Genomic DNA, 14,997 nt, shown 5'->3' with positions numbered 1-14,997 from the left:
AAAAAGTGATTTCCTATAAAATTCTGTTTTTCCTCCAAATAGGTCCAGCATAAACGAGTTCCCTGTGGAAAGGAAGAAGTTAGCCTTTTCCTAACAGCCGTAGAAAACTCCTGGATTCATTTAAGGAGAAAGAAAAGAGAACGAGTGAGACAATTGAGAGAGGTTCCCCGAGCTCCTGAGGACGTCATCCAAGCCTTGGAAGAGAAAAAGTCCACCCCCAGAGAGTCTGGCAGCAGCCAAGATTTGGCTCAGGGCCCCTTGGAGAGCACCCTGTGTGGGTCCGCTCTGCAGGAAGGCGAGACTGTCAGTGCTGAGGGCCATGGCCCAAAGCAAGATTCACCTTCCCAGGAAGAAAACCCAGAACCCATGGAGGATGAAAGGAATGAGGAAAAGGGAGAGAGAGAGGTTTTGGAAAGTTGTAAAAGCTCTAGCAATGGAGCCCAAGACGAAGAGGCTTCTGAGCAGTCCAGCAACCCAGTGTCTGACAGAGGGAATCATCTCCAGGAAGTGGCTGGACATTACCTGTTCAAGTGTTTGATAAACGTGAAGAAGGAGGTAGACGATGCCCTGGTCGAAATGCATTGGGTTGAGGGCCAGAACAGGGATTTGATGAACCAGCTTTGTACCTATATACGTAACCAGATCTTCAGGCTTGTTGCTAGTTAACTCCAAACTTTTTGCATAGTTGGGAAAGTTGTGTAAAGCAGCTTGCTTTGGAGTGGCCTGTGGGATGGCAAGAGGAATTCCACCATTGGCCCATTATGTGGAGTTGTCCTAAAAAACAGAAATAAATTAATCCATTTTTAAACACACACACACACACTCCCCCCACCCCCCAATTCCCTGTTTTTTTTTTTTAAACAGGGCATTGTAGTATGGTAGTTCAGGAGGAAGAATTGTGGTTATCAGCATCAACAAAAAGCCATCAGTAAACTCATAAGGGATTTAAACCTGACTTGAGCTGATCACCTTACCTTTAGACTGGTTCCTGAGGCCAAAAGGATTATTTTTGAAGTCTGAGTCAGAACTGAACAGAGTGTCATGCTCTCTCTCACCCATAGTTGCTTCTTGAGCAGGGGTGACTTTCTCCTCTCCCATGTTGAGGCAGTACACCAGGGCAGATACACCCTCTGCTTTCTTCTAGAGTCAACTTCAAGACTGAAGACTTTGTCTGGGTACATATGACTGATTACCCTGTGTCAATCCTGAGAAAAGAACTGGCCTGATGCTAGGTGGTGGGGGAGTCAGGGAAGGAAAGCTTAGTAATGCTAGGAAGAAGGGCCAATCTGAGGACACCTGGGAACGTCACATTCCTAACTCATGCCTGTTTTGATGTTGCTCATTTCAGAAACAGAATTAGGTAAGCACAACTCCCAGATGAGGCACAGCAGAATGAAGCCATACCCCTACCTCTAACCTGTTAAAAGTACTGTTTTGTAACGGCTTCACCATTGTATCATTTTTGTTTGTTTTGACATTTAAAGTGGAGCTTTGTTTTGTGTTTAATATAAGAGTATTCAGAATTGAAAACTGTCAATCCTGTTTGAATCCTAGGGTTGTGGAAAGTATTTTCTTGGCTTCGAATGGGTAAATGATTGATGATAGAAATAAGAAATGGAGCAAGATAGTTAGGTGCAGTAGGTTGCTTAAGAAAGTCTGATCTATTGGTATACAAATTATAGCTGATCAAATACTGCTTTTTGTGGATTTTCTTCTCTTCCCCTCTGTGCTTACCTGATAGCATTGGAGAATTCTGAGGCCTTAAAACATGTTTCTAATTGGAATATCAGGGCTCAGCAGGAATGCCTCTGGAAAAGGAGTCCCTTTTTTTGTTCTCTTGGTGTCTCAGTTACCCTCTGCTGTGCTTGACTGTCACAGCTTGATTTTATACCAGTAGCCTAGGGTTCTATTTAGACTGAAAGTTTTGAATGTGATGCCAGAGCTCCCTACCCTCTGCAAGGAAGACTGGGGATGAGTGGTTAAGCCATGCTTTTGAAAGGTGGCTGTTGGTTAGGGCAGAAAACTGATGACCTTGGCATATTTTGGCAGCAGCTAGACCAGTCCCTCAGCGGAAAAACAGGAAATGAAAAAAGGACCATATTATACCTCCCTGTAGCATTGGAGACAGAGCTGCAGAAGAGAACCTGTTAACCAATCAGTGTTCTTAACCTGGTCCATGCATCTCTGGAGAATCCATAAACTTCCTGGATTATTTCCAAAAGCTCTGTGAACATGTGTGGGTTTTTTCCCTGGAGAGAAGGGTCCCTGACTTAGATGGATCAGTAACCCACTGAGGATTGGGAACCACGATTCTAGTCCAACCTCTCATTTGATAAGATGAGGAAACCAGTGCCCAGGGCCTCATAGAGCCAAGATTCAGTCCAGGGCCTTGGATTCTTCCCATCCAATAATCTGTGCCCCCCACACCACCCCCTGTGCTTAGTTCTGATGACACATTGGAATCATGTGCTGGACCCAAACCTAGTTTCCATCTTGATAGAATTTTAAGATAATTGAGTTAGGTGGCAACTATTTATTGGAAAAGTGATCAATAAGTATTTATTGTTTGCTTGTTTGTTTCATTATAAAAGAGTAGCACATGCTCATTATAGATTTGGGGAAATGAAAGTAGAAAACAGCAACAGAATCACTCCTAAGTCTCAGCCGTCTTAAACACAACCACTATTGGTATCTTAGTGTTTCCTTCTAGTCTCTTTCTGTAGATGGGGTATGTGAGTGTGTGGGTTTAACTTTGGTTGTACTCATGGTGTGTATTCAATTTTATATTATGCTTTTTTTCAGTTAACATCTTGTATTTTTCTATATTATTAACAGTAATGTATTTATTTATACTCCTTGTCTGTTCAAAATGTATTTCAGGCACAGTGTTAGCCTTTATTTAAGTCTAGTACTTAGAGATTCCCAGAGAATACTCTGTGTAACTGGAGACACAAAAGATGTATTTTGTGTCTGTATTGTTCCAGTGGCCCAGGTTTAAGGCTTGGTGTCATGGAGGAGGTTTTATAGGTGTTAACGCTCTTAGAATTTAAAAAGTATGTGATGAAGGAGCTTCCACTACTAGAGCTGTTGAGTGCCTTCTTTGCATTTGCATATCTTCATTTTCTTCTCTGATAAGAATAGTTTATTTCTATCTAATGAGAGAACATTGGAGACATTTTTAAAAGACATCTAAAAGTTCTTTTAGTTATGCATATACTTTATAATTGTGTGATGTGTGATAGCATAGACCTCTGATACAGGGGGGAAAAGGAATTTTTTTCTTTAAAGAAATAGGTTATTCACCCATGTATCATAATATTGAGTGATACTTGCCTTAAGTATGGGGAGGTCAAATTCATGTTGATAGACTGGTATGGAATTAAATCTTTGTGGTATTATCTTAAATTCTGTTTTGGTCCCTGGCATTGGCTTCTGACCTCTTGATAACTAGAGTGAGAACAGAGGCTGAACTTGTTTTCCAAGGGGACTAAGGCTGCTTTTGTTCTTTGGGATCTGCTTGGCTTCCACCAGTGTGGTTCCTTCACCCCACATCCTTGCCCAACTCGTCACGCACCGGAGCACTCCTGCGTGTCCTAGCAGGGTCAGTGTTTCCATGGTGGAGGTTCAGCTAATCTTAAGGGTTCATGTTGATTTCTTACAACTTTAGTATATGTCTTTTAAAACATGAAACCTCTCTTCTCTTGATGGGAGTCAAAGCTTACCATATGATCACACCAACTTCTAAGCTCTGACAAGTAATAAAACTACAAGGTGTGGAAAAGATGCCAAAGCCTGTGGAAAATCCACGTCCTCTTAAGAGACGGGAGTAGCCCCTCCATCTTACTTAAACCACAGCATTTTCCTCTTTAGCCACACGGGGGCATCTTTGGCCCTTTTATGAAGCGCCTTAACTTCACTGTGGAAACGGATAAAATTGTGTTCTTGGTATTTTCTTGGAATATCCAGTTGCTAACCAGTTAAATATTTTTATGTAAACAAGTACATTTTCACATAAATAAAATTTGAAAAATAACAGAAAGAAGAAAAAACCCACCACCCTGTGGTCTTTTTATCTGGGCATAATCTTTTAACCTTTTTATTTTTCTTGATGGTCCCAATTGACTATTTTTTCTTTTCTTTCCATCTATCCTGCTACTCTAGAATATATCCAGGTTGGGGTAGTCCTTTGGATCAACTTTTTATTGGTATCTAGTTAATGAGGGTACTGAAGGTGAATTTTTAGTGATCTTAAATAGTAACTTTTCAAAAGCTTTATGTTCCAGGAAGATTAATAGAGCTCTAAGAAAGAAACTGTTTCCGATGTTCTTTTGTCTTTTAATTCTTGTTTTGGTTTATCTGGCAGGGTGACTAGCATGCATATAATGTGTTGTTTACATCAAAAGTGGGCACAGTTGGTGTTGTGTGTATTACATAGGTTAGTGGGCCTTCTTTCCACAAGGGGTGTTTGTGTGTAGAACATGTAAATTACTCACCCTGGGGTCTGTGTGGCTTCAAGGAGAAGTTCCATCTACCCTTATGTTTATGGCACAGGATCAGATGTTATGAGCGGCCACTCAACAGATCTCCACGTTAGGAGGAAGAAGATCCAATTTGGAAAACTAAGGAGCCCTCTGGGAGCAGAAAAAGTCTCAGCGGTGCAGCACTTTTACAGCCATCCAGGAGGTTCCCCTAGGAAAGGGGGGCGTGACCACATCTTTTTTAGAGAAGTCAGTGCTCGTGAGATTTGGTTTGCCAAACGGCACTAACCCTGGTGAAACTGAGAAGAGGCTTACCTGTGAGAATGGACTGGCTTTTGCCTCCTGGAGCAGGGCATTGATCTTGAACCTTTCTAATGCTCCTAAGTACAAACCTCTTGGTGCTGGTGCCAGCATAGTATTAGAAAACCCTGCATGGGGCTCACCCCACTAGCACCAGGGCCTCACACACGTACCAGAGAGTTCCCGCTCTGCTCTGTAAAGACATTCAGATCCTCTGCTGTGACTCATCCAAATGACTAAAACAGCGGTTTATTTTTTTAATTGCTGGTTGGAACAGCTCATGCGCCCTTTTGGAGGCTGTGCTTTTACTCTGGGGAGCTGTGTTGTGACTGAGTGAAGGCTTTGCACCTCTGAATGCCTTTTGAGGTGTAGCCTATCTGCCTGTCTCAGTCCAAGCAGAAACGTCAGGGACACTAGGCTCTCTGTGGGGAAGTGGAGGATCATGGGTACTTATTATGAGCCAGGGAACTGAGACGAGGAGTGGACCAGAAAGTGCAGGTGTACTTGGCAGAATTGGCTTGTATATGATGGTTCTCAAGAGGGCAAAGGATGTGTAAATCCCAGATGCTTTTCAGGAGAAGGAAAAACAGAAGAGAGCCCAGACTTCATAGTTCATCAGGCCTGGGTTTTCGTTCCAGGGTCAGTCAGTTTCACTAGGCCTTGGCTTCCTCATACAAAAGATGAGGAATTCTTGCTTCACACAGTTATAGATAAGTAAGAGAAGGACTAAAACACCTAGAAGGGTGCATAAACAAAGAGGAGGCTTCTCAACTTGCTCATCTATTCTTATTTCAGTTTTCAATTTTTGGTCAGAAAATCTTCTACCAGTAGACTTGAGTGAAAAGGCCGAGACCTCTGTCACTTTTTTTGACCAAGAGCAAAACCCAGGCTTCCCTTTACTGGAGGGGGACAAACAGGGAGCCAATATTGATTGGCCATCTTCTACGTAAATTGTCTCATTTAGTAACCCTGCCAAGTAGTGTGGTGTCCCTGTGTGATAGCTTAAAGAAGTGGAAGCTCAGAGAGCTTAAGTGACTCTCCCTAAGGTTGTTCACAGAGCTAAGTCACAGAAGGGGCTTTGAAGTCAGGTCCAAGACTGGGATCTTGCGCCACATCTCAACATCTGAGCCGAGCGCTGCACTTAGGATGGCAGTGGACTTCCAGGATCATTCGACCTGCCTCTAGGGGAGGAGACTGCAATTACGGAACACAGGGAAGAGAGAACAAGCATCTGTCTCTTACCCAACTTCACGATTTAGTACGTTAAGGTAATATTATTTTCCAGCCTATGATCAATGAGCCTTAATAAGTGAAATTGCTTATGATTAGTTTTTAATTTATGCTACCAAATCTTCATAGAGTTTTGTATTTGGCAGTAGTGCAGATATTTTAGTCAGTGAAACCACAAAATAAAATGTCTAGCGCAAGCACATGTTGGATCAGAATCAATGTAAAATAACTGATAATTAGGTAATGACTCTTTGACAATGTGTAATTGTATAATAATAGAAGAAGGGTTTTATTTTTTAATATTTTAATAGGCAGCTCCAAATATTTCACTTACAGAACACAAAGCTGATGTGCTTTTTGATCCTGCTGGAGAAGGTAGCAATTGTCAGAAAAACAGCAAGTCGTCTTCCCTAGGTAGGGTGAATAAACTTGTGTCATTCCGGAGAAAAGAAAAGGCTGTGTGCCATCTGGTGGACCCATTCAGGAAGTGTGGCCTGAGAGTCTAGAAACTAGAGCCAGGAAATTCCCAGCTGGGGTACTTGGCCGGCTTCAGCAGCCAGTTAGCCCCCAGAGAAATGGCAGCTTGTGCTACTGTCCAAAAAGGGCTATCCAGGGAGCAGTGCTGAGCCGGACCTCCTCCTGGGGCAGTGGCTGAGGCAGGGCCTGCTCCCATAGATTTACGTTCCAGAGACTTGATGTCTCTTGCTGGGAAGGGGAGATTCCCAGTCTGGTCTGACATAGGGTATGTTTCAGATATCTTTTTCTCAGGATTCCTGCCTTCAAGGCCAAGCGTGGGGCTTTATGGATCCAGCTCTGGCCTGTATTTCAGTGAACTCTAGATGAGCACTAATAAGGACTTTTTCATTCACAAAGGAAAGTATTTCTTCATCTTCTACACCAGGGGCCAGGCAAAAAGGGCCAGAGCTCATGCTCTGACTAAAAGGAAGTAGCTTTTATTTAATTCCAGCTGGTTACTGCCATACAAACATAGGTGCCCAGTGTTGTTGGATCTTCTGATATTTTGAGGGAAGCCAGAACGCCACATTTATGAGAAACTGACAACTAATTCAGTATTTTATAAACCCTAATAGACCATCAGTTTGTGACCTCTTCTACCATTGGGCAGTAGAACTGTCTAAATATGTGCTGCCTCTACTTTCCTAACTCTCATTTACTTCAGCTACTTCAGTCTGGTTACTGCCCACCCTCCTTTTTTAGAGCTCTCTCCTCTTAAAGGGAGAATCCTAAAGATTCTGTCCATGGGCCTTGTTTGCTCTTTGCTCCCACTTCTAGCTGGCCTCATTCTCTCCCATGACTTTACTTACTGTTCACCCATACGTTCATCATGCCAAAATCTAGGCCTTTCCTCAACTTCCAACATCCACATACCTAGCCACCTATTGGACACCTCCCCCAGGACCGTGGCTGTGTCAAACTCAACTTATTGTCTCTGCCTGCTTCTCTCCTATATTCTTGATCACCATCCCTTCAGCTGTCCAGATGAGACGTCTCTTCTCTCCACTTCCCTTCACCACCAGGGACTAAAATCTTTCACCTTAGAAATCTCTCCTAAATGCAGCCCAGCCTCTCCATCCATGATACCCCTGCTTAGTGCTGTTCCTCGCCTCTCACCTGGGCTGTAAGGGTAGCCTGAACCATTTCTGAGGAACTTCAGAGCTAAGCCGCAGAAAGAGCAGTTTTAGATAGGGGGAAAGATGAAGGATGAAGAAAACCGCTTATGGGGGTGAAACGAGAGAGGTTTGAGAGGCAGACTAGGATGGAAAGGAGACCCATAGCCACAGGTCAAGTTAGTGGAGATCAAGAGATAGGAGGCTCTTCCTGATAAAGCACAGGAGGACTTGTTTCCCCTTTAATTATTTCATTTTACAAAAGTAATGCATTTTCATTATAAGAAATTTAGAAAATAATAAGAATTTATAATTCCACTAAAATGGAGTTATTTTACAATTTGTTATCTTAGTATTTTTATATGCATATATATTTTTAAACAGCAAATGTGGGGTCATACTGTGTATTACTGTTTTATAATCTTTTTCACTTAACAGTATGTTGTGATAACCTTTTTCTGATTATAAAAGTAGTCTCTGTGTCAGAAAACTTGTGAAAATAAAAATTACCAATAACCACACTGCCCATAGACAACCGCTGTTAATATTTTGGTTTATTAACAACCCTGCTTGCTTCACATGCCATATTGTACGTGTTACTTCACTAAACCAGTTAGTCTTTGTTGGAAATGTAGATTTTCTGGTTTTCACTATTGTAAATAATGCTTTAGTGAATATCTTTGTATAAAAATCTTTGTGTTATTGTTTTAGGTTAAATTTATATAAGAATTACTGAAGCAGGGGCCGGCCTGGTGGTGCAGCGGTTAAGTGCACACGTTCCGGTTTGGCGGCCCGGGGTTCACCAATTCGGATCCTGGGTGCAGACATGGTACCGCTTGGCACGCCATGCTGTGGGAGGCATCCCACATATAAAGCGGAGGAAGATGGGCACGGATGTTAGCTCAGGGCCAGTCTTCCTCAGCAAAAAGAGGAGGATTGGCAGCAGTTAGCTCAGGGCTAATCTTCCTCAAAAAAAAAAAATCGCTGAAGCAGAGGATCTGACTCTTTTAAAGGCTCTTCGTATATATTGCCAATTTGCTCACTAAACAGGTTGTGCCAGTTTACGTTTCCACAAGTGCCTGTTTTTACCGTACCTTCATTTGAAAGCACTAGAAGGCGAATTTTAAAAAATCCTTTATCAGTTGATAGGCAAGAATATTTTCATTTTTCTAATTTTATTATGGTATTGGCAAGGTCAAGGGTTTTCATATATTTATACATAATTGTGTTAAATATATTATTCATATGTTTATTGTTTTGTAAAATTTAAATTATGTTCTATGTTCATTTTTCTATCCAAGTATTCTTTTTGTTATTGAATTGCAAGGGCACATCTTGCCACTATTTCCCTCCATTTTGTCATTTACCTTTTTCTTTTATTTATGGGTGATTTTTTGTTTTTACAGTTAGGAGCTTTTAGAGGGTTTATGCAATCAAATGTGTCACACTCTTCTGTTATGTTTTCTTTCTTTGCCTTTATGGGTAGAAACCTCCTTCACCACCCTTGCAGCAGAAAAATGTTTGGCTCTTTTATTATGGTTCTTTTAGGGCATTATTGTTTACATTTAACACTTGAATTTATGTTGGTGTGTGGTGTGAGGTTTTAGGGACCTAACTGTGTGTAACCAATGGTTCAGAGTTGTCCCAGAGACACACTCTCTGAGAGATGACCAGTAAGCTTGAGCACCGCCCTCTGAGGTGCTGGTGATGGGCCGGGGGCTCAAGCAGGCTGGGGCAGGGGCACATACTGCTCCAGCCCCCAGTCTGGAAGTGGGAGGCAAGGCACAGGGTGGACCCACCTCTTGGAGTGTCCTAGAGTGTCCCTAGCACTGCCCAGTATAGACTCTCCCCATGGGCCCTGGGGCCTTGGTAAGAAATGTTTGTGGGCGTGGAGCTGAGCCCTGGATCTAGGTAGTCCAGCTAGTGACAAGCCACCGTTCTGGGCCTTACATACTCCCCTGAGGGCGTCAGTCACTAGCACAGGTAGCCGATCTCTTGCGTTTTAAAGACCTGACCCTGCAGCCTTCCTTAGGTGTAAGCTTGAATTGCTGTGACAGTAGACCTTAGTCCTTTCCCTGGGACACTGATTGTATTCCCCTCTGTCCTGGGAGGAGCCTTCTCTATTGTCAGCATACCCCCACCCCCATTTCATCCATCTGGTTCTTAACTCACATTCCAAGACTCTGCCTCTCCTCATAATTTTGCCCAGTCTCCCTCCCTTGACCTGAATTCATTTACTCTCATAAAGCCACCTCTTTTTTTTTTTTTTTAAGTAATCTTGCAGCATTGTTCTGCTCTGCAGAGAGGCACAAATAAATACAGATCCATTTTATGTCTTGTATTTATTTTGGCCTGGTTTTCATAGTATCATATCTTTGTTAACATTGATGCATTTAGTTGAGTTGCTTTCCTGACTTTTTCCAGTTTTCATTTAAGCATATGTAGTGAATACTTTTTTTTTAAAGATTTTTTTTCCCCTTTTTCTCTCCAAAGCCCCCCCGGTACATAGTTGTATATTTTAGTTGTGGGTCCTTCTAGTTGTGGCATGTGGGATGCCGCCTCAGCATCGCCTGATGAGCAGTGCCATGTCCGCGCCCAGGATCCAAACTGGCGAAACCCTGGGCCGCCGCAGCGGTGCACGCGAACTTAACCACTCAGCCATGGGGCCTGCCCCAAGCCACCTCTTTTTCTCTCCAAAGGGCTAACTGAAATCCTCATCCTTATCCCTTGTGCCTTTCCACTTGGATCAGCTTCCTCCTTCTGAAGTCATCCACAGCCCCCATCTCTAGCTGCATAGCTTGGCTAGCCTCTTTGGTTTCTGAGGAAAGCTCAGAGTGTGTAGCTCCTCCCTTTTTGCTTCTGAACTGCATTTCTTTCCTTATTACTCAGTGTCCACACCCAGGCCAGTTGCCCCTTCCCCCAGTTACCTTTTCAAGTTGGACATAAGCACCGTGAGAAATGGCTGTCTACCCAGGCCCAGTTAGAAGCATTTAATTCCTCAGAGTGACCTGAGGCAGTACAGTGTCCTCTGAGGTCATCTTGCCCCTGGATCCTAAGTCTGTTGCGCTCCTTGCCATCTCACTCATCTGCTAAGCTTGTTTATTGGGCACCACCAAGCAAAGTTAATGATTATTCCTGTCTTTAGCCAGGAGGGAAGAAGTTATCTCCCCATCATCAGCCATTTCAGTGAGTTTTTCAAGGACTCTGGACCCACTTCCTCAGGCCAGGCCATGCCACACAGTTGGGGGAGAACCAGGCTGCTTCTCATCCCAGCTGACACTAAGCAGCTCTGTGACCTTGGATAAGACATCTTCTCTTGGGCAGTTGAACTAAGTGATCTCAACTGTTCCACCTGTGACATTGCTTGATGCAGTGAAGAGAGAAAGTACATATTTGGGAAGGTGGAACTTGATTGTACCTGTTTTGTAGGCTCAGGAGAGGCCCTTTGACAGCTCACTGCGAGTGGAGGAAGGTGGGTGAAGACTGGGGTGGAAACGTCGGCTCTGGGGAGCCCACTTGCTAATGATCGAATGAGTATCCTGTAGGGTACACCTCTGTCGAAGCAATTCAGACTCCTGCTCATCATTCAGACTGGGCTTGTCAGGAATCTGGTTCAGCTGGCCAATCCAAGCTTAAATTCACTTAATTTCTTCTTATCCCTTCTTAGAAAAATGTGGTTATCTAGGAACCTAAGCTTCTAAAATGAGTATATCACTACCTTAATGGGTCTTTGTGTAGACATGTGATCTGTGCTACATGGTGGTAGAGAACAAAGCTACCCTTTTCTAGGTATTACTGTGGAACTGAGTTCTGCTCTGTGACCTTTCACCCCAGTCTGGTTTACCAAAGGTCACCTGATCTTGGCTACAAGGACACCTAGCCTAGTTCCTGGCACATGTTAGGCACACAATAAATATTTGTTAAATGAATGTCATCTAGTGTGTCCCTGAGTCTACTAGTTTTCTGTCCCTTCCTCTGCATCTCATAGCTGACTTTCTCCATTTGCTCTTGTTTTAACTATGATAGGTGAAAAACTGCAAACCACTTGCCAAACTTGAGAAGTCAGGCCTGAAGAGTTAGGACCTCTTGTGGGATCTAGTGTGAATACCTCCACTTCTGGCTTCATGCCCTTGTCCCATTCATTACTTATACTTCAAGGGGTCAGGGAACTGACTTGCATAGCTCTTGGAGTGGTGTGTATACGTAAAGCTTTGTGGAGAAGACAGTCTCGTTAGGGAGTCTCTGGTGCAGCATATTTAACAATTGAGGGGTTGGAACTGGGCGCTGAGGTGCACAAGACTTGAGAAGGACTGAAAATAGAAATTCTCTCATGAGAAAAACGCAGTGATGGATGGCCCAGGGTTTCTCTGCCCCAAAGGTCCTAAGTACATAGAAGCCGTAAAGAAACCTGAGGAACAAATTTTTAGAGATGGCTTGGGTTTGGATCTTTCGCCAAACATGCTAACTTTTCTGCTGAAACATCAAAGACTTCTTTTCCCTTTCTCTTGAATGAATACAACAATTGCCAGCTTCTACCCCAGTTCCACCCCCTTGGAAAAGGAAGCTGGGGCTAAAATGTTGAACAGCCCTCATATTCATTCTCCTCTTTCCTTTTATTCTCCCCACCCCGCCCCCCATCGGTGTCTCCCACCTGCACTGTCCATTCCCCACTCGGGGACACCTTGGTTGATGAGAAATTCTGTTTGGCCATTTTTAGGTTCCCGTAGGCAACAACAGGCCCAGAAAAAGCCTCTTTTCTAAACCCTTGCTTTTGCCTAACATCCCCTGGCTGCTGTCCCCACATGACCCAAATAAACAGATGATCATGTGAAGCCAGTAAGACTGTTTGTTTTAAATAGCAAGCGTCTCTGCTAATCTCTGGAGCAGATGGGGTATTGGGGGCAAGGGAGAGGCTGGCACTTGAATCTGTGTCCACTGCACTTTTATCTCCTGCTTCCCAACCCCTGAAGGAAAAAGTGTCTTCAGAATACTACTTTTTAGATGGTTGCCTTCTTAATGTGATAGAGCTGGCCTCCGACAAGAAGAGTCAGAAAAATTGGACTTCAGCCTCTAGAAGAGACCAGGGATGTACGAGTGCCATGACCACTTGAGGATAGCAGAAGGATATGGCTAGATGTAGCTTTCTGGGCATCCTGGGCCACTGGGCAGAATGGTACAGTACTGACCTCAAACAAAATGACAACTTGGTCAACAACATTATTTCAGGTCACTACTATATATATTATACATATTGTTTAACACTCCCTCCCCCCCACCTATATATTGCCTTTAAACTCCCCATTTTCAGGTGACAAACACCTTAAAGGAAGCAATGTCAGGAGCAGCACAGGAAAAGGGAGTTCATCCCGTGGAGAAGAACTGGGCTGTTGTGCTCTAATTCTCCATTGCTTTCCAGCTCCATCATAAGCAAAGCCAGTGGCACCCCTGCATTTGTGTGTGTAATGGCCTTTCCATGCTCAGCTACACCTGCTGGGGCATTAAATGTGCAAAGATCAGAGCCCCCTGTAGACTGATGCTGGCAAACAACCTTCTTCTTCACTGGGTTCTTGATTTCCAGGGTCTGTGCAGATTTTCTTTCCCTAGGATGCATTATGCCCTCAAAGGAAAAGAGCAAAGCCAGAAAGTATGCATTTGTACCAGCTTTCTATGCGTCTAGCTCTCCTGTACCTAGTCCCCAAAATAGGAACACACCCCCTCTGAGGCCGCAGTGGAGATGGGAAGGCATGGAATAGCGGGGTGGTCGGCCACTCAGCTGTTCTCATAAAGGTTTGCTTTCTGGCTTTTTATGATGGTGAAGCCCAGGCCGCAGGATCCTCAACCAAACTGGCATTGTCCCACTGTTTGAACTGGTTAGCAAAGAAAGGAAGGTGGGGCCAGGACCGAGGGGCCGTAGGCCTGCCGTCATTGGGACAGCAGAGCTGGACATGCTCCAAGGTGCCCCAAATATGTCTTCAACTGGTCTGTGCCTGTCACTACCAAGGGCACCACCAGGATTTATGCGGCCTCCACTAAAGCAGCAGAACAGCAGGGTTTCAGGTGAGAATTTTGTTGGCCCCCCAGTCATAATATGTTAAGTTGTCAGACTCCTTCCCGTTTGGGCAGTGTGATATTCCTCCATGCCTTTTTTCTAATTGTGGGCCCTGCCCCAGAGCTGCTTCAAAAGACTCGTCCGTGGGGTCAGGGGTAAATGTTCCTCCCTACCGGGCGAGGAGAAACTGGAACACGGAGTGACCTTAGATAAGTCCTTTCTCGTCTCTGGGCCTCTGTTTCCTTACGGGCAAAATGAGAGGATTTCGGCAAGCTGATCTCAAAGGTCTAACTTTCTGATTGTACTCCCTAGGCACGCCCAAAAATACCAGCACAAGAAGCGGCGGTAGGAAGCTCCAGCCGAGGGTCCCCGCCCTCCCAGCGAGCAAGGCGGAGGCCCGGCGGAGCGGCCCCGCCCGCGCGCCCGGCGCCCCGCGCCCCGCGCCCGCGCCCCGCCCGCGGCCTCAGTCGCTGAGCCGCAGGGAGGGCGGGGCTTCCGCTCTCCACGTTGTTGTTCCCGATTTGGGCCACGCCCCCTTGATCTGATCTGTGGGGGCCTCGCCTTAACCACCCCCGCCCCGGCACCAGAGCAAAGGGTGGCCTCTAAGGTGGCACAGTTGGCGCCTCCACCCACGTCAGACACGCGTGGACAAAGACAAGAGTTTAGGGGAAGGAAAGAGACAGACTTGGTTTTAAAGGGAGGGTGGTGAAAAGTAAAGGATAGGCCAGGGCACAGCTGCGGAATTTCCCTCTCTGCGTCGCACCCTCCGTTCACTCGGGCCCCATCCGCACCCGCGAATGTGACCCTGCTAGACACTGGCCCTTTAAACCGAAGGCTGGCGGCGCGGGGTGTCCATGTGGAGCTGCTCCATGCCGTGTTGTCCTGCCCGCCCATTGGCCCGCGGCCCGGTGACGTCGCCTAATAGGATGCGAACGCACTGCGGGGGGAGGAACGGAGACAAGATACGGAACCGGATTGACACTCCGGTCCTCCCGCCTGTTCTCTGGCAGCCTCCTGCCGACAGCTCCGCCCAGGGGCGGATCCCGGGGGAATTGCGACAGGCGGGTGGTTGCAGGAATTAGGTCACGTGTGGGTAGGGAGTGGAGACCCAGGGGTCAGGCCAGTCTCTACCTAAGGTTTCCCGGACCTGGAGTATTCTTATTTGAGCTAACTTAAGTCTTGAATTTTCCACCCTTCCTTCCCTCCTGTAGGACAAATTTCGTTGTGAATGTCCCAAACACGCAGCCCTTGCACAACTTGTGGCTTGCAACCGGGGCGGGGCGAGGCGGGAAAGCGGAAATGCAGGGCGCGA

General features: G+C 45.3%; 1 protein-coding gene across 4 annotated transcripts in view; it reads left to right on the top strand.

The window, feature by feature from the left end:
- The window catches only part of METTL16 (methyltransferase 16, RNA N6-adenosine), an 82,249-nt gene extending 74,033 nt beyond the window's left edge, over nucleotides 1-8,216 (top strand). For all 4 annotated transcript variants that reach the window (XM_005597657.4, XM_014727919.3, XM_070227877.1 and 1 more), the window contains one exon: nucleotides 43-8,216. In XM_005597657.4, the coding sequence (XP_005597714.1) occupies nucleotides 43-666 (624 nt within the window). In that variant the 3' untranslated portion in view covers nucleotides 667-8,216. The remainder of the gene's footprint in view (nucleotides 1-42) is intronic.
- The last annotated feature ends 6,781 nt before the right edge of the window (nucleotides 8,217-14,997 follow it).

The sequence above is a fragment of the Equus caballus genome, chromosome 11 (assembly GCF_041296265.1).
Source record: "Equus caballus isolate H_3958 breed thoroughbred chromosome 11, TB-T2T, whole genome shotgun sequence".
Taxonomy (NCBI): domain Eukaryota; kingdom Metazoa; phylum Chordata; class Mammalia; order Perissodactyla; family Equidae; genus Equus; species Equus caballus.
This window is presented reverse-complemented; position numbering and strand designations above follow the sequence as displayed.